We start from the raw sequence: 19,179 nt of genomic DNA on the forward strand, positions 1-19,179 counted from the left end.
TGTACTAGAAACTTGAACAATGAGATAGACACTTTGTGTGCATGTGTATGTGTACAGTTTCTCCTAGTCTTCCTGAACCTCCGGGATCATCTGGCACTCCCCACTTTGGAGAAGTGGTACATAGTGCTGATAATCTTTTAGGTCAGTAGTATTTCCCCTAGTCCTGTACCAAAAGCAGTGGTATTCATGAGTAAATGCAAACAGATCCATTGAATACATGAGGAACTCTCTCACCGACATGCCATGATTCGGACACCACCACACTTGGAAATTAGAAATCGTAGTAGTTTTATCAATTTCAGGATGTAGTGATGTTTGGAGAGCTTGGAAAGCAGTGCTTTTCCTTTGTGCCACTCAAGAGGAAGAAGAAATATTTTCCAGGTCAACTACCATTTATTAAGGTCTTCAAGATGGAGAACTTTGTTAAAATGAAGAGTAGCACTTCCAGAAATTACAAGTTCTTGCTAGAGTTTGTATTTTTATTTGTCTCTAAACTTGGGGGCACATGGTACAGGGGCAGGGAAAATAAGAAATTTTAGTTAGGGCCAGGATTAATGGTTTCTTTTAATCACTTTTATTCCACAAATGTTGAACGAGTACCTACTGAGCGCAAGAAAGTTAGGCATTGTAAGAAACTGGAAAACACTCAGACATGACCCAGCCTTCCAGACCTTACGGTCTCATTGAGAAAACAAACCCAAACTGTGACATATAATTATGCACAAATAACTCTCAATCAGTCTTGGCAGTATATAGTAGCGTTCAAAAGAATGTGATGGGTGAGAAGATGTTATAGGGAAACAAGATTTAAACAGCTATGGTAGAGGATGAAGGAGTTCAGAACATGCCACTGCAAAATATGCCACTTTGACATATTGATTATTTTGAACTGAAGGCACTAAGAAACAGCAGATACAGGAAGGCCGGTCTGACCCTCTGAGGAAGGTGCCCTCCTCCCACCAGGAAGAGAGCGTTCTTACCATCCCAGACAGGATTGATGGCAGATGGACCTGTACAAACAAACCGACTAAAATAGCCCTTATCTTCCATTAATTTCCCTCATATATTTCATAGTCGCTGTCCCACAATTTACTGCCCCTAGCCCAAGCCTTTTTGTTTTGTGACATCCCCACAATTTGTCGTTCTTTGTGTACAAAGATATATAAGCTTTTGGGCCTACCGGCTTCTCTGGATCTTCACTTTCCTTCAGAAGGCTCCCATGTACCTGTAAAAGTATTAAATACATTTGTGTTTTTCTCCTGTTAATCTGTCTATGTCAGTTTAATTCTTGGGCTCAGCCACAGAACCTAAGAGGGCAGAAGGAAGTTTTTCCTCTCTTACAAGAGAAAGAAACATTTCGATTAAAGAAACGTTCAGAACAAGTATAAGAAGATAAAAGTCATGTTGATGGAAAGGTGAGGCAGTCAGTTTGACTGGAGTAAAGGATTCACATTAGAATGCATTCAGAAGTGAAATAGAATATGTTAGTGCCAGATTAAAGACTGTCCACTTCATCACTGTCTGTAACGGAGCATCACTAAAGACTCCTGAACACAGTAATGTGCATTGTTTCAGGTTTATCTAGCCGTTATTAAGTAGCTATTAATATAGTCTTGCTGAATAGAATAATGCTTTGAATGAAGAACTGAAAAAAAATGCAAAAATCATCAGGGAAGAAAGGAGGACAAAAAGGAAAGAGCAAACATGGTACTTGACTGATAGAATCCTGCAACCAAGCAGACGTAGGTCAGGAGAAACAGTTACAGAGAAGTCTTTACAGCGCTTGAGTCAGAGCTGACAGTAAGACACGTAGGTGGAAAGAGCCAGCATCCAACAAGCAACTGAAGGTGTGAACCCCGAACTCAGATGGAAGGTACAGATGAAGACGCGTTCTCAGGACACCGCGGAAAGAGAAAAACCACCGAGAAATCAAACGAGATTTAAATGCCTTTATCTAAAGAGTTAGGAGCCTAGAATGAGTGAGGACCTAAATAGCTTGTGCCGTGTCCCAGAAGCTAAGAAACCCAGGGGTTTAAATAAGGAAGAGGAAGTGATCGTCAACGATGTCAGCGGCTGTGGAACTGCTAAGATCGCTCGTAAGGATCAGGAGGTCGCTGGTAATCCTTGAGAGCTTTGTAGTTCTCCGTTTTATCCAACTCTCTCACCACGTCTTGGCTAGCGTTAATTCCGTTTGCGCTCCCACTTTTAGGGGTTGGAGTTGAAGACGACTGTAAGCCAGCTCCCACAGACTTCATGTACCACCTACTCTAAGTTTTTGTCAAATGTGCAACCCAGCAAGGCCCCAGACCCAAAATAACATGGGCGGCGCTTCCAAGGCACAGCCGCCCAAGAGGCAGGGAGAGAAGGCTGCCTGCCCGCCACCGGGAGGCGTTGGGAGTAGAGGCTGGAGGGGCCCGCGGGACCGGGGGCGCCCCGGAGCCCTGCGCCCCCGGGCGCGGCCTGGACGCGGCCCCGAGTGAGCGTGCGCGGGCGCCCCGCGATCGCGGACTAACGAGGGCATGGGTCGGAGGCCTCCTGACCCGGGCTTCTGATCACGGCAGCCTCGTGCTCGCTGTTCAGCCCTAACACCATCCCTTCAAGCTTTTCACCTACGAGGAGAGGCTTTAACGTTAAATCAGGAGCCCCGAAGAACTAACGAAACCTATGCACCCGCTCCACACAAAAGTCTGCCGCTGCAGGCCCGAGCCGGGGGGCTCGAGGGCCCGGCAGTCTCGGGAGAAGCCTCCACCCGACGACCGACGACCCGACGTCGGCGCAAGCGCAAGCGCAGGCGGAGGCGGCAGCCCGCGGAGGGCCGGGCCGGGGCGCAGGCGCAGCCGCGCCCTCCGGGTTGCCGCCCCGTCTGCCCGGAAGTCTCGTGTCACCGGGGGCGGAGGCGTAGGAAGTGCTTCCTGTAGGCCGGCGGAGGTCACGAGTCATGTGACGACGGCTTTCTGAGCAGCCTGTCTTTGAAGCTGTCCCCGAAGTGACAGCTGAGAGGCCCGGGCAGCCTAGAAACCCGGGTCGCTGGAGCCACCTAGCCCGGTGTCCAGGCCTGGGCCGCAGGAGCGCGGGCAGTGAGGCGGAGGCGAGCGGACGACCCTTCGCCCCTCCTTTGGGCCCAGACCCTGCGGGCAGAGGGGCAGTGGCTGAGGTAAGGCGCCCCGTCTCCCTGCGGCCTTCCTGCCGCCCGGGGAGCGCCGGCCGCGCTCGCTAGGTTGGGGTGGGGAGGGCGAGGCAGCCTTGAGGGGAGAGTCACCAGGAGTTTCTCTTCCAGGCGTGGAGCTTGATCCTGCGGGAGAGAGGGGCTCGTCATGGCGGATGTGAGTTCACACCACGCGGGGGAAGGAGGGTGGGGAGTTCGGAGGGGCCGCCGGCGGCCGAGGAGGCGCTTGCCGGGTAGCAGTTGCTTCGTTGTAGCCCTCCATGATTGATTTTCTCTAGGATCTGAGTGAGTGACTGATAGGAATAGATTTGCGGGGTCCTGAGGTTCTGCTGGAATGGGGGTGGAGGACACCAAGGTGCCTGAGGTCGAGGAATTGTATTCTTCCCACTCCTCAGTCCTGGGCCATAAGAGAGGCTCTGAATATTTACCGTTTGACTTTCTAAACGGTGGTTTGCTGCTCCGAAGCTTTTTTTCCAGTAAGTGGTCATGATGTTCCGCTAGGTTCATTGTAGCGACTTGAGATGATTTCTAATCGATGGCTCTTTAAAAGCACAGCGATAAAACCGAAATTCTGGGCTTAGGGAATTTAATTGTACTAGTTACTAGAAACATCAGGGAATTAATACTGTTAACTGCTGTTTATATTTAACATCCTGTTGTTGTTTTGCTTCATACATGCTGAGTGTTCTTCTAAACATTGAACAACGTATAGTCGTTTAATTCTTAGAACAGCTTTTCTGAGGTAGGCGGTGTTATTATTCCTGTGTTATAGATGAGAATGCTAAGGCACAGAGATCAAGTAACCTGCCTCAGGTTACACAGCTCGTAAGTTGTGGAGTCAAGATGCCAACCCAGGCAGTCTGGCTCCAGAGTCCATGCTCTTAACTGCTACGCTAAATGGTCATTCAATGTTAATATGAATCTGATTTTTCTTTTTAGCTTGCAAGATTGTGTTTCGACATTTAGCAACTTTTTATGCCTTTATCACTCCATTTTCTTGGGTGTCTTCCATTATATCTTTGAGACCTTATTATTCTTCAGGCATAATCAAATTACTAAATATCTTTAGTGCATCTGCCTTGCAAAGGTTTCTATAATAAAGGCTGTGGGTGGAATAAAGATGATTAAGGTATAATTCTGCTTAAGGGTTTTTAAAGTTTTAAAAAAAAGTACTTAGATGTCCATGCATTATTGTGTGAAAATTCAAAGGAGAGAGGAATTACATCTGGTTTGTGTTTATCAGGAAAGCGTATTTGGAGTATTTGGTGGTTGAGATTAGCTTTAAATAATGAGTAGCAGTTTTGTTAAAAGTAAGATTGAGACGGGGAATATTACTAGTAGAATGAAGAGCGAAAGCAAATTAGGGGGATAGGAAAGGGAACGATGTGTGTGGAGGAGCTGAGAGTAGTCCAGTTTAGCTGGGGCTGAGGCTGTGTGTGAGGCAGTGGTAAGAAGCAGGACTGTAAAGTTAGTTGTAGACCGTATTGTAAAGAGCCTCAAATGTGTAAAGAATTTTCGCATAATTCAGTAAACAGTGGAGAGCCCTGTAAACGTGGTTCTCAACCGTGGCTGCCCAGGGAATGGTTTGGGGAGCACCTCCAACCCAGGCATCAGTGTTTATTTTTCTCCTTCCCAGGTATCTTCCATACCAGGGTTGAGAATCACTGCAGTCATGGCTTTAGTGAAGGGACATGATGTGATTATTAGCACCCTGTAGAATTCTGTGGGATAGAAACAGGAGACCAGCATACCAATTGGGAGGCTAATGCAAATCATAAATAATAAAATGAACCTAAGTTATAATGTCAGTTGAAAAGAAGAAGGGATCAATTTAAAAACATTTGACTTCTCAAGTGATTTGAAAGTGACACATGTGATGTTAAGATTATATGTTACTCTATGTTTCAAACCCAGATAACAGGATTGGTATTGCCATTAGTGGAAACTAAGAAGGGACTGAGGAGATCTGGATTTCGGATGACACAGGATGAGTTGCGTTTTTTTGTGTGTGTTAAGATGAGAGCAAAGATAAGCTGGTGGTGACAATGTGAAATAAAATAAACATTCAGTTTTGGAGAATAGTGGGGATTAGGGACAGATATCTGATTTACTTCTCTAGACCTCATAATTGATACCTGGATTGTCAGTGAAATTCCCCAGATGAGACAGCGAAATGAGACAACATTTAAATAGTCTTCTGTTTCCTTAGTCCTGCTTAGGGTCTGTGCTAACACTTGACACATGTCGTCATTTATCTTTAGTCGTGAGGAAACTGAGTTTCAGAGAAGTTGATTAACTTACCCACGATCATCGAAGTGATGTTAGAAAGCCTGTCTGTGGACACGGGAAGATGTTCATAATATATTCTCAAGTGAATAGTAATAGGATGCAAAATAATATGAAAAGTATGATCTGCTTTTATAGCTAATCTATATTTGTCTTTCCTATTTCCGGATATGCTAATTACTTTACATGCATAATCTCAATAAACTTGAAAAATAATCTTATGACATAGGTTTTATGATTATCCCTTCTCAACAAATAATGAACCTGAGGCTTAGAGAAAAAGGTTGGTTAATTTGCTTTAAGTCACACAACTATAAGTATCAAAATCAGAAAGAGACAGATAAAAACACAAGCAAGAAAGATTATGAATGATGACTTGAGATACCCGAAATGTGGATAGGACAGTATCTAGAGAACCAGTTCAAGGCATATTATTATAATGTGATTTTTTTATATTCTCTTTCAGGATCTAAAGCGATTCCTGTATAAAAAATTACCAAGGTAAAACATTACTAATTCGTTATTAAATAATTTCCTCATAACATATGTTGATTTTATGTAGTATTTTGTTTCTGTTTATTTTAGACTAATATTATGTGTATGTTATGCTATTATTTAGCACTTTCAAATACCTAACATAACCCTACAAGAGATGTCCTTTGAATTTGCAAGTAAATAACACGAGGCCCAAAGAAGTTATGGGATTTGTCGTAAATTTAAACAGCTAGTGAATGCCAGAGGGCCAGATCTCAGATTTCTTGCCATTTGAATTTTCAAATATACTATCATAGTAGTTTACTGAATTATACTTTGAAGTAGTTAAGAGTAATTTTAAGGGAAAAAACCTAAGAACTTGCCTTTACTTTTAATATTGATTTGAAGACCTAATTACCAAGTGTATATAACCCAAAAATGCTAGACTTAGACAGTAGTTCATACTTTGAAAAATCACAAGGCTTTCTTTTGCCTGCCCATAGTCCATTTGATGCACCATTTTATAAATTAGGCTCTTGTGTTGAGGACAGCACACTTCCTTTTAGATATTTTACTGAGCCAAAGGACTGTCACTTTAGTCGAATTAAAATTCACATTTAGTTTGATGTGAAATGATACCTTAGAGTTAAGGGCATGAGAGGGGACTGTAACTTGAGACATCCATTTTCACATTCCGGAATAATTGAACAGCATTTGAGATAATACAGCAGAATATGTGATGAGTTCCTTGTTTTATTTCTTATCTTCCAAATCTGTTTGCAGTTCAAAAGGTTTTAGATGTCACTTTATTTCTGTAGGTAGGAAAAAAACACTCTTGTTTGGATTTTTGCCTGAGTTGTTTGGTGTGGTTTGCCTATTGGCTTGTGCCTTTAGGCGGATTACAGACGACTAGAAATAAATGTAATCTTCTGGTTTTATTATATCTGTATTTTTCTTCCGTATTCAGGAAGAAAACACTATTGAAGTGTTAAATAATTGTTACCGTTGATTTCACGTTCATGAAACACTTAAGTTCATTTTTGCCCCCTTCCTCCTGGTACTGGCAGCCCAGAGTGACAAGCTGCTGGTGCTGCTCTCAGCCTGGCCATTACCAGTACGGGCAGTGCCAGCTTTGCACGCTAGTGCAGGGCGCAGAAATGGCCTTTCAAGCCGAAAGTGTCTAAAGCAGTCTTAGAAAGCAGTGGGAAAATGACAGTTGTTTTGTAACCTTTAAAAAATTTTGTCTAAACATTAGACCCTTTCATGTTGTTGGTTATATTTAGGGGAATGGAAACAAATGCTAAAACTAATATTTGTTTAATACATTATAATTTAAAACTGTAGAAACATTGAGAATTAGAGTGTTTATTTCTTTGTAAAAAACTTAACAAGAGTAGTTTGGACACTCTTTCCTACTTGTTTTCATATACCATAAGACATATGAAAGATATAGCCTTAAGATATGAAACAGGCGTCTTTTCTGTGTCTTGGCAAATTGGCATAGTTTGGATTAGCTTCCAACCTTTTCTCCTGTGTCCTTTCAATGTTGTGAAATCTCTCTGAGGGTTCCTTTAATGTGAAGTTTTTTTTGCCGGTGTCACTTCCTCTGCTATGTCTTCATCCTTTTCATCATAGCCAGTTTCCTCATTTATGTCAATAAGTTCTCCTTCACTGAGTTCCTCTGGCTTCACATCTGGTGCACAACAGCGATAGTGTCAGCATTTCCACAGCTCACTCTTATGTACCTTCATTTACTCTCTATTCGAATTTCACTTCTAGCATTATCACTTTTCATTTCTTGGCTGTATTTCATCTTTAATGGACAGTTCCCTATTTCAGTTATCTTCTTGGTTTTTTTTATGTCACATGGTTTATCGCTGGAAGACAAGGAGATAATGAAACTACATGCTTTGCTATCTCTGCATAAACTGAATAGTAGATGCTCAGTGACCAGTCACCAACACACTTTGAAAGAAGTGATGTGATTGGTTGCTGACCACAGTGTGCATCTGTCATTTACAAAGTTATTTACATAGTGATTTGTGAACTAAAGAATTAGTGAAGTTTGTGCTTTATGCAGTTATTCAGTTAATATACCATAATTACTGAAATTTGGCCCATGCTGTTGGGAGAAGTTTTGTTATTTAACTAAACTGTGGTAACCAAAAGTTGACCATATTGGAACAGTAAAAGATGAGTGCTTTCTGTATTTACCTGTTGAAGGTTTAGCATCCTTTCAAGGATGCTAAATTGGCCAGGGGGGTGGGATGGGAATACCACACTGGCAACAAAATATGGGAACAGAGGCATAATTGACATTTGTAAAAACATAATGAAAGTCTTTTCATAATGGAAGGAAAGAGATTAGTATCATGTGTGTTGTGGTTTTTTTTTTCTGTAATGACCACGGCCAGTTTGATTCATATCCATGACCCTTCTTTAAAGTAGGCTTATTGAATGCCAAGAGCTGAAAGAATGAAGAAATAATGATATTGAACACTTACAAAGAAAAGTAGTGGGATATACACTTTGATTTGTTACTAGATGTATGTGAAGTTAAGGGATTTGCACACAGGCAGCCTGGCTTCAGAGCTGTGGGTCCATGCTTTTAGTAGTTATACTGCTGTTCCTCTCAGCAACCGTCAGGCAGCTGCAGATGTTAATGGGATGTGGTTTTGTTCATTTTTTTATTCTGTGTTAAATATAGTTCTTGGATTTGTACTTGAAAATCTAGTTGTGATCTGAAGCAGCCTCAGACTTTGTCACAATTGTATGTGTTTCAAAGTAGTCAAATGTTTCATCATATGAATAAAACATATTTAATGTTTTCAATTACTAATGTAACATTTGCTTTTTTGGAATAAAAATGTTTGTTGTAGTAAGCTTAAGGTTTAGAGTTCTTCAGAATATTTCATAAATTTTAAATTATCCCTTCTAAAAATGTAGTGTACCTATTAATGCATCATAATTATTTTCAATTATTCATGAAATCTGTTCATGTTATTCTTTGTTCAGTATTGGAAACACATTTTATATTTGTGACCTGATTTCTTTAAATGGGTAATGAAGTATGTGAATGATTTTTCTACTTTGTTGGACATTTATCTGTGAATTTGAAATCCATTAAAAAGAAAGTCCCTTTATTTCTAATTCCTCTTTTAGTGCCTTAGTTGGCTTTTAAATTAATTACCATGAAAATCAGAAAAAGGAAGCTACCTATGGTGACACAGATATTTCTAAACATCTTTGTAGTACTCTTTCCCTGTTTTTTAATTTGCTTATTTTTTGAGTAGGCAATACATTCTTAAAGTTCAAGATTCAAATTGGCTGAAGGATGTGGAGTGAGAAGCTTCCCATCCCTGCCCTCCAGCCACACGTTCTCATCTCAGGGGCACCTGTCGTTGCCTTCAGAGAGAGTTTATGCACCTACGAGCAGACATGTATATAAGCACACGTATTTACACCTATACATGTCTTAGTCAGTTCAAGCTGCTGTAACAAAGGGCCGTAGACTAGATTTCTTATAAACAGCCAAAATGTATTTCTCACGGTTGTAAAGGCTGGAAGTCCGAGATCAGGGTGCCACCATGGTTGGTTTCTAGTGAGGGCTCTCTTCCTGGTTGCAGATTGCAGACTTCTCATATCTGTACTCCCTGGAAAGAGGGCTGGCTAGCTCTCTGGCTGCTAATAGGGACACCATCTCACTCATGAGATCTCTACCCTCATGGCCTAATTACCTTCCAAAGGCCTCCAAATACCATCACATTGGGATTAGGGTTGCAACATAGAAATTTGAGAGCGACATAAACATTTAATCCATTGCCACATATGCACGCGTATGTCTACACATGCCTTTACATAAATTGTATCTTCATGTACACCCTATTCAAAATTATGGGTTGTTGCACTTAACAATAGAACTTTGAGATCAGTCCTTCCCAGTACATGAAGAGCTGCTGCTTGGTTTTTTATGACTGCAGAGTATGCCATTCATTGTAGATGTGTGTCGTAACTTATTTAACTTGTCCTTCTTGATGGACAGTTAGGTTTCTAAACTTTTCCTGTTTCAAACAGTTGACAACTGTGCAAAGTGATTTGTGTGTATACAGGTATTTGTAGAATATATTTTTGTATAATCTACTTTTTAACTTAGAAGAATATATTTGTTTTATGTATTAATTTTATAGAGTGTGTTTTAATCCATAGATAATTTCAGGATTGAATAATAATAGAAAATAATGCCAGTAAATATTTATACACAATTGTTTCATCATTTTTATTTTTATTGTGAGACAGGTAAATGGTTTTGTGTGCAACGTTTTCTCCTCAAATTTTAATAACACTTCTCTGACTTAAAAGTTTTTAACAATGGGATTTTTAAAAAATTTAATTGCAGTATCTTAAGTTAATATAAATATTCTTCATCCCTAAGTTAAAACAATAAGGTTAACACAATAAGGAATGGATAATTCTTGGTTACTGTAGGAACACTGAACATATGAGTTGCTTTCTACAGATATTGCAAGATAGTTACAAGGCTATAGATTTTCTGTAAAAAAGTTTGAATATGTGTTCACACTGTAATTAACACTTGTGCTCTAGGGAGTCTCACTGATAAGTTAGTACTTAGACCGCAGTGGTAAATTATGTCATTGTCGGTGTGAACAGATGACACCCTGGGGTTAATAATAATTAATAGCTTTGAGTGTTAATTATGTATAAGCCTCTACTTTACATGCTGCATTATTTTATTAAATTTCACAATAGCCGAATAAGAGTGTTGACTGAGGTTTAGAGAGGTTTCGTAACTGGCCCAAAGTAGCATAAATAGCAGGAGAGCCTGGACTGGAACCCAGGTCTTTCTAAGTTCAGATCTATAGTCTAGACCATTCTACTCACTCTTCTTACGTAGGCATGGCTGAAAGGATTACTGCGTGACCACCTTCTTTCTTTCCTGTTCCTTCAGCCTAGAATGATCTTTCTGCCCCTTCTGCCTTAATCAGCACTGTAACATTTCAGCTGAGGTATCTCCTCCTCAGGGAAGCCTTCCCTGACCTACCTGTCTAACTCAACCCCTCATTTGATAGGCTCTCATAGCCCCACTGAGCTTTTTTGTTTTTTTGAGGAAGATTAGCCCTGAGCTAACATCTCCCGCCAATCCTCCTCTTTTTGCTGAGGAATACTGGCCCTGAGCTAACATCCGTGCCCATCTTCCTCTACTTTATATGTGGGACGCCTGCCACAGCATGGCGTGCCAAGCCTGCACCCGGGATCCAAACCGGCGAACGCCGGGCTGCCGAAGCGGTATGTGCGCGCTTAACTGCTGCGCCACCGGGCCTGCCCCCCACGGATCTCTTGATGGCGCTTGCCACAGTCCTAGTGTTACATTTGGTAGTGTGAGATTGTTTAATTGATAGCCACTCTCCTTTAAGTTTGGTGAAGGCAGAGACTATGTTTATTTTTGCTTATGGTCTCATAAATATTAAGTGCTACAGATACTGAGCACTTAGTATTGGAATAAATGAGAGAAAGAAAAATATCTTTTTGTCACTGTATCCACTGCTGATAACCTGTCATAGTTTTGTAAACCATGGAATGATAATTAGCAATTTTAGTGGAGACTGAGCTATGTTTTAGATCTTCATTGATAAACTACATAAATTTGTAAAGATTATAAACATGTCACTAATACACATTCAGTTTCTGGAAGAGTTTTTGCAAACACATTAGAGGAGCTTATGATGTCAATAATTGAGTTTCCATGGTTTTTCAGAAATATATGTGAAAATTACCATTATGACTTTGAGGTGCATATTTTGAGATAATATTTTAATTTTTTCTTCTTTCTAGTGTTGAAGGGCTTCATGCTATTGTTGTGTCAGATAGAGATGGAGTGCCTGTCATTAAAGGTAAACTGAGCACTTACATGCTAGTGTCATGTTTGCTTTTGAATAAAAATGTGTTTATATCTGAATAGTGCAGAAGGCAAGCATATAAAACCTATTTCAGTAAGTTCAGTAAGTTAGTTTAGGGGGAAATGTTTGCTTTTGCGTGTTAAAGACTGGGTTGGAACTTATAACTTAGTACATGTCAAATGTATCATGTTAACATCCAGAGTTTAAGCATGGATTTATCACAGACCTAGTTTCCCTTTAAAGATGATTTATTAGTAAATCTAAGTGATGAGAGTGGGCATGTATGCCACTGGATGTATTATACACACATACCCCTTGCACTATATATTTTTTATTAATATCACCGGTAGTTTTAGGATAAACATCCATTCATTTGAATCAGCATTCATTGATTGTTTTGTTTAATCTTTCTTGGTTTTCTGCTCCCTTACTGGAAATAAGATTTTTTTAAACCTCACAACTACTTTAATCAACCAGAGTTGAACAGGAATTTTTCACCTAAACAAAAGCTTATTAACCTAAAAAAGAATTTTTCACCTGATTTTCAGCTTTTTTTTTTTTAAAGTATATATGTGATGCCACAGAGGCTTTGTATGAAGACCATTTTTACTACTTGTGTCTTAGGGTATCGTCAGAATGTATGTTCCTAATTATACTGGGATGCTGTAATAGCTTTACCAAAGAAAAATAACATTCTGCACATTTTGCTTACAATTTATTTTCCACCTGGGATTATCATATGTGTCAGATAATTTTAGAATTTAGAATTGAAAGGTAGTTTATAAGTCACCTGATTTAGCTCTTCAGTTTTATAAACCAAGATGCTTAAGTGCAAAGAGTACATTGTCAGCCAAAGTTGCCCATGAGTCAGTGACAAGATAACAGTAGAACCAGTTATCTCCTAATGGTGTGGTCCACTGTGCTTTCTAACCCACCATAAAACATAGGTGGCCTTGGGCAAGTCACTTACCGTTTCTCTGTTCTGTCATGAGGGCTTTGAACAAAATAATCTCAGAGATTTTCCAGCTGTAATGTTCTTTCTGAGGATCTCTGTGTTAAAGCCTTAAGCTCTACACTTATCGGTACAGCTAACTCCATTCAGACCTTTTAATGAGAGAAAGAAACTTAAAACAGATGACCGCCTGCAGAATTATTATCTATAAATGATACTACTGTGGGTTTTATGAGCACAAAGGTTTTTGAAACTTTTTTCATTGTTTTATTAGTTTGGCTCTCAGCCAAAATATTCAGTTTATTAAGTATACTGATTAATTTCTGTTTTAAGGTAGATATTAAGAAAATATAAACGTTTAGTATTCTTGTAAAAATAAAAAAAATTGTGAGAATCAGCATTTTTTCACTTCGTTATGGTCACTCAACTTCTGATTGAGCCGTTTTTTCCACCTAAATCGTTGGAGCCTCAGTTAGTGATAACGATTTTCAATATTGTGAAGCATAACACTTGTGCTTGATCTTTTACAGATTTATGTAAAAAAAGAAGGTGCTGTAAATTTTCTCCCTACCATATCCACTGCATAATTTTTATTTAAATCATTTGTACTTCCAGTGGCCAATGATAATGCTCCCGAGCATGCTTTGAGACCTGGTTTCTTATCTACTTTTGCCCTTGCAACAGACCAAGGGAGCAAACTTGGACTTTCAAAAAATAAAAGTATCATCTGTTACTATAACACCTACCAGGTAAGTTCGTTATTGAATGGTTTACTGATTTCCACTATTGTTGTTATTTCTTCTATGTAAAATAGTTACCATTCTAAATTTTAGTTTTGAAGGGGATGGAATTTTAAAATGTTAGCCTTCAAATTGGTTGTGTTAAACTGTAGTAATTTTTTTCACATTTTATACTAGGAATTAATTAATATGGAAAAGCAGTTTAAAAGATTGAATACTAACGTACATGTTATTGTGAAAAGCGTAAGTCAGGTCACTACTACCTCCAGTAGGTGGTGCCCTTAGCTTGCAACTGTAATTTCTCAAATGACACTTTTGTTGTAACAGATAAAAAATTTCTTGAGTCAAATGATAAGTTATTTAAATTTGTTATTGCTGCTAATTCGTTCATTTGGTTTGGAATATATATAATCAGTGATGTTGTTAATAGTGGGAAAGAAATTAGTTGCTACATACCTCTTGATTGCCAGCTGCATTTTTTTCTTCAGAATAAATTAGTCACTTCTGCTTTAGAGCAGTGTTTCTCAGAGTGTGGTTCATATACTACTGATGATACACAAGAAAATTTTTTTTATTTTAAAAGTTATGTATTTTTTTCAGTGTGTGTTAGGCAAAAGATAACCAACCCATCTGCCCTTTAATTTCACTGGTAAAGATTGGGTTGAAACTAAGGTTTTTAAAAAGATAGTTGATTTAAAGTTAATTTATAGTGGTACACAGGAGGCAGAAAAATCATGAAGATATAACTGTTTGAATGATTGGGAAATACTGCCTTTAGCCATTTGATTATCAGTTATTGAGCTCCTACTATGTAATTGACACTCTGCTGGGCTGTAGAAATAAAAAGATGAAGAAGACACAGTCCTACCTTCAAGACTTTCCAGGAGAAGTAGTATTAATGTCTCTAAGAGATAATCAGTAACTCTGTTTTATGGAAATATTTATTTTCAGCTCTTTCATATTTCAAGATGTAATTCCATGATGTTGGACTAGTATCTTACACATTGACCATTTACAAGTTTTTGGAAGATTAAGATATTTTATTTGAATTATACTTCCTTTTCACAACACGACATATTTAGATCCTATTTTCTTTTTAGGTGGTTCAATTCAATCGTTTACCTTTGGTGGTGAGTTTCATAGCCAGCAGCAATGCCAATACAGGTGTGTTTTTTCTCAAATATAGCTTTTAATTCTTTATAATACCGTATCTGAGCAGTCTAATATGATAGAAATAGTAGATTTGGGGTCAGAAAACCTGAATTCATGGCGCAGCTCCATCATCTGTTGCTTATCTCTGAAAAAGTAACTTCTCTGAATTCTATTTTTCATCTCTTTATAATGGAGCTAATACCTGCTTTCTCCATCTTATGGGGTTATTTTCTAGTTCAGATCAGACAGTGTTTGGGTAACTGATCCTTTAAGATAGGAGGGAAAATTAAATTACCTCTTTTTTTTTTTTTTCGAGGAAGATTAGCCCTGAGCTAACATCTGCCAGTCCTCCTCGTTTTTCTGAGGAAGACTGGCCCTGAGCTAACATCCATGCCCATCTTCCTCTACTGTATACGTGGGACGCCTACCACAGCATGGCTTGCCACCTGGTGCCATGTTGGCCCCTAAATTACTTCTTGAATGCTACATCTTGCTCACATTAAAACGGCTTAAGAAAACAAAAAGAGTAGAGAAGATAATCAAACAAAATACGTGGAATGATCAAGGATGAGTTATTCCATACAGACCATCTATTAGAGTTTTTAAAATCTGGACCAATATTGGGAAAGATGAATGTGAGTGAGAATTTAAAGAGTGTGAGTAAGATGAACATTCACCTTCTTGCGGGTTGAAGAATTTGAGCACAAACATGAGGAAGCTGTCCTTTCTGTGCAGGAGAGTAAGATCCTGTTACATCCAGTAGCTTTCACAGGGTATTTATGTTGTAAAATGGCAGTGTTCAGTTGAATTGTAATTTTTTAACTCCCTTTTGGATAAAGTGGGATTTTTCTAGGGCTGTCTCCTTCATATTTGTCTGCTGTTCAGAACTGTTAGACATTGCTTTTCTGTTTTTTTCTTTCCAAGCTGTTTGAGCATGTTCTGTTCCCAGCTATGTCTCTGAAACCTGTCCTTAGATTCTTCATCTTTAAAATGAGGGGTTAGATTTGATGATCTCTTGTAGCTCTTCCATTTCTAAGTGTTTCTGATCTGTACAATACTATTCGTGAAAACACTTTGTAAATTATCTAGGATAGCAGTGGTGTCAATATTTTAAGTATATTAAACCTCAGTTGTGATAATTCCCCATCACATACTAAGTCATCAGTTGTTATAAATGGACAGTAATGTACGGAAGTATATTTTAGTGCATGGAACATTTCCTGGAGAATCCAAGATGCTTTTAACATTCTATGAGAGAGGGGGAGATCTTCGTGTGCACGTAGAACAAGCAGCGTCTAAGGTGTATAGCCTTGCACTCTGGTAAACTAAGGAGAAGCTAGATATGCTCATTTCTAGACTAGTTTGTCTTCCAAATTGATCACTGAACTTCTTTTTAAACATGGAAGTGTATGTTTTATCCTCCCACCATTCATCTTTGAAAGTAATTTTTAAAATTTGAAATACCCATTTATGCTTTAGCTTTATTCAACTTATAAAATAAGTTTCTGATTTTTTTTTTGCTCAAGATTGAAGCATCCTATCTACCTATCTTTTGATAAAGTCCATTAAAATTTGCTCAGGAAAAAAATGTGCCATTTTTAGTAAAAATCATGTGTATTACTTCTGAATCAGTGCAGATTTTGAAACAATAAGGTATAAATTAAGGTTTTCCTTTCAAAAATAACGAAATTATAGTGTGTACAATTCATTTTTTGGTCTTCTAATACATATATTTTTCATTTGTCTACTTTAATAATAGATGAAAATAAACTGTATACAGAATATGGGTATTTTGGTTACTTTGTTAGAATTACAATATTTTGTTTAAGTTACAAGGAATAAACTATGTCTTATTTACTTTTTAGTGAGTAAATTTTGACAAGAGGGAGGTTAAGTCAGACTTTTTCAGGAACATTTTTCTAATGTTTTAATTTTTAAAATCTCTTTGTTTTAGGACTAATTGTCAGCCTAGAAAAGGAACTTGCTCCATTATTTGAAGAATTGAGACAAGTTGTGGAAGTTTCTTAATCTGCCAGCAGTTTCGATGTATACCCTGTCTTCATTATAACAGACACAATAGCAATCCAGCCATCTGTAGACCACAACAGTGCTTTTATCCGTGTACTCAAGAAAGGGTCCCCTTTTCCACCTTACACTAAAGAAGGAACCTATAGATATAATGTCTGGACAGATTATCTTTTCTTGTGTAGGGCCTTTTCTTATTTAGTGAGATCTGGGGATACCACAGAAATGGTTCAGTCTCTCACAGCTCCCATGGAGCTAGTCCAGTCACCAAATACAGAGGAGATTCTGTCCGTGCGTCAGAATCAAAATGTTACCTTGATCCACTTGAACCACTAAGTGCTCCCTCTTGTACAATACACCCAGGCCTGCAGAATGTGGCAAACCCTTTTTATTGTGAATAATAATGAGGACATATTTTTCTTCATATTGTTTTATTTCTTTGCTTTGAGTATAAGGAAGATAAAATGGCTTAGTAAAAGTAATAAAATCAGTACAATCACTAACTTTCCTATGTATATATTATTTTGCAGTATAGATGAATATTACTAATTGATTCTTCTCAGAGGGTGCTGCTCTTTAATGAACATGAAAATGATAGCTAATGGTTTTTTACCCCAGTCTGCTTTCTGTAACCAATCAGTGTTTTAATGTTTATGTGTTCTTTATAAAATTTAGATGTGATTCATTATGAAACCCTGTTTCCAATATTGGTATGTATGTAAACATGATAGTACAGCCATTTTTTTCATACTTGAGTATAAATAAAATAGTATTTTTAAAAGTATAGTTGGAGCACCATATAGGTTTCTTTTCACAGAATTCTTTCAAAAGTTTGAAGAATATAATTAACTTAATTCACACTTTGAACGGCCTGAATAGGTAGTAAGTGTTTCTTGTAGATGTTTATTGTTTTGGAGACTGTTTTACCTAGCATAAACTGTCAGTTGGAAAATAGACCTCATCCATGAACCTCATTTAATCTCTGTGAAATTGGGGTCACATTTCTAGAATATGCCCTTTGTATTTAAGAGTGCAGCCCATCATTCGAGCTTGTTAGTGTCTTCCTAGGTTCTTTGACAGTTTGTCATAGGTACGGTTTAGCACATATGTGCTGAGCACCTGCTGTGTGCCATTCACCAGAGCTACCACGTTGAAGAGTTCTAAGAGCACAGTTCACCTTGTGTTTCTGTGCTCCAGGAGAGCGTTTGACGTGGGGTGTGAGGAGGAATCCCTAGGTTTGTGCAGTGAGGTGGTTGGCCAGGCGCTGTGCCTGCCTGCGTCGCTCCTTCCTTCCCTGCTTCCTCCCTCCCTGCCTCCCCTTCTCCCTCCCCCTCTCCCTTCGTCTTCCCAACTTGTGCAGATGTGAGAGTAAAGTGTGGTGCCTACCTTTAAAGAGCTTACAGCTCAGTAAATGAAACAGGTTATAGGAGGTGCTGTGATAAAGCTAAGCGCAGGGTGCTATAGAAACACAGAATAGCGGCATTTAAATTGGGCAGGAACAGGCTTTACAAAGAAATAGAGGCAAGAGAGATGTATTACCTGCAGGGAGCTATAAATACTTAATTGTCACAACCTAATGAAGCACACACATTAAAATCTAGAATTCTCATTATCTGGAAAAATAAGGTGAAAATCTCTAAGAAATTTTTGAAAATGTAATATGAAACTAGATTACTACTATTAAAAGATAATATAAAACTAAATTAGGTGCACAACTACACAGATCAATAGAACAGACTACCTCAGAAACAGACTTTAGTACATACATATGAGGACTTAAAACATTTATAAAGATGACATCATAAGTTAATAGGGAAGAAATTTTTCAATAGGTGGGGCAGCCGTTTTTAATGCCCTGCTGATGGAAGTGTCAATTGTTATACCCTTTATGTAGGACAATTTGGCAGTCTCTGTCACACTTTTCAAATGCACATATCCTTTGACCCAGTATATTAGAATTCTCCAGAGAAGTGAAACCCACAGACACAAAATAATGTTAAATTTGGGTACCCCATATCCAGTCAAGTTGACAGAAATTAACTGTGATGCTCAGCAATTCCACTTCTAGACATTTATCCTACCAATGCATGTGGAATTGTTCAAAATTCTACATTTGCAAGTATATTCATTGTAATTTGGTAATATCAAAGGATTGGAAACAACATAAATATCCATCATAGGTAGATAGGATGACCACATGTTCTATTTGTTTCTAACAGCACCAGTTTATACCTCCTGTTCTTTGTGTAGCTATTATTTATTAGTGGTCCTTTCAACTCTCGGGTGTCCCACTTTACATAAGAAATTACATGGTCATCCTAACGTAGAGAATTGGTTAAATTGCTATATTTGACCAATGGAAAAAGGAGTAAAGATGACTTCAGGTACTGAGATGGGATGATCTCCAAGACAATATGTTCAGTGAAAAAAGCATGATGTGAAACTGTTTGCGGTATGCTACAATTTGTG

At 38.5% G+C, this 19,179-nt stretch overlaps 1 protein-coding gene across 1 annotated transcript; it reads left to right on the forward strand.

Moving 5' to 3' along the window:
- Positions 1-2,775: 2,775 nt before the first annotated feature.
- Positions 2,776-17,494, forward strand: LAMTOR3 (late endosomal/lysosomal adaptor, MAPK and MTOR activator 3). Its single transcript, XM_005608595.4, has 7 exons — positions 2,776-3,154; positions 3,278-3,323; positions 5,919-5,953; positions 11,777-11,835; positions 13,409-13,542; positions 14,634-14,697; positions 16,640-17,494. Exons 2-7 carry the CDS (start codon positions 3,315-3,317, stop codon positions 16,711-16,713), a joined length of 375 nt encoding a protein of 124 aa, XP_005608652.1. The 5' UTR covers positions 2,776-3,154; positions 3,278-3,314; the 3' UTR covers positions 16,714-17,494.
- The last annotated feature ends 1,685 nt before the right edge of the window (positions 17,495-19,179 follow it).

This window comes from Equus caballus, chromosome 3 (genome assembly GCF_041296265.1).
Source record: "Equus caballus isolate H_3958 breed thoroughbred chromosome 3, TB-T2T, whole genome shotgun sequence".
NCBI lineage: Eukaryota > Metazoa > Chordata > Mammalia > Perissodactyla > Equidae > Equus > Equus caballus.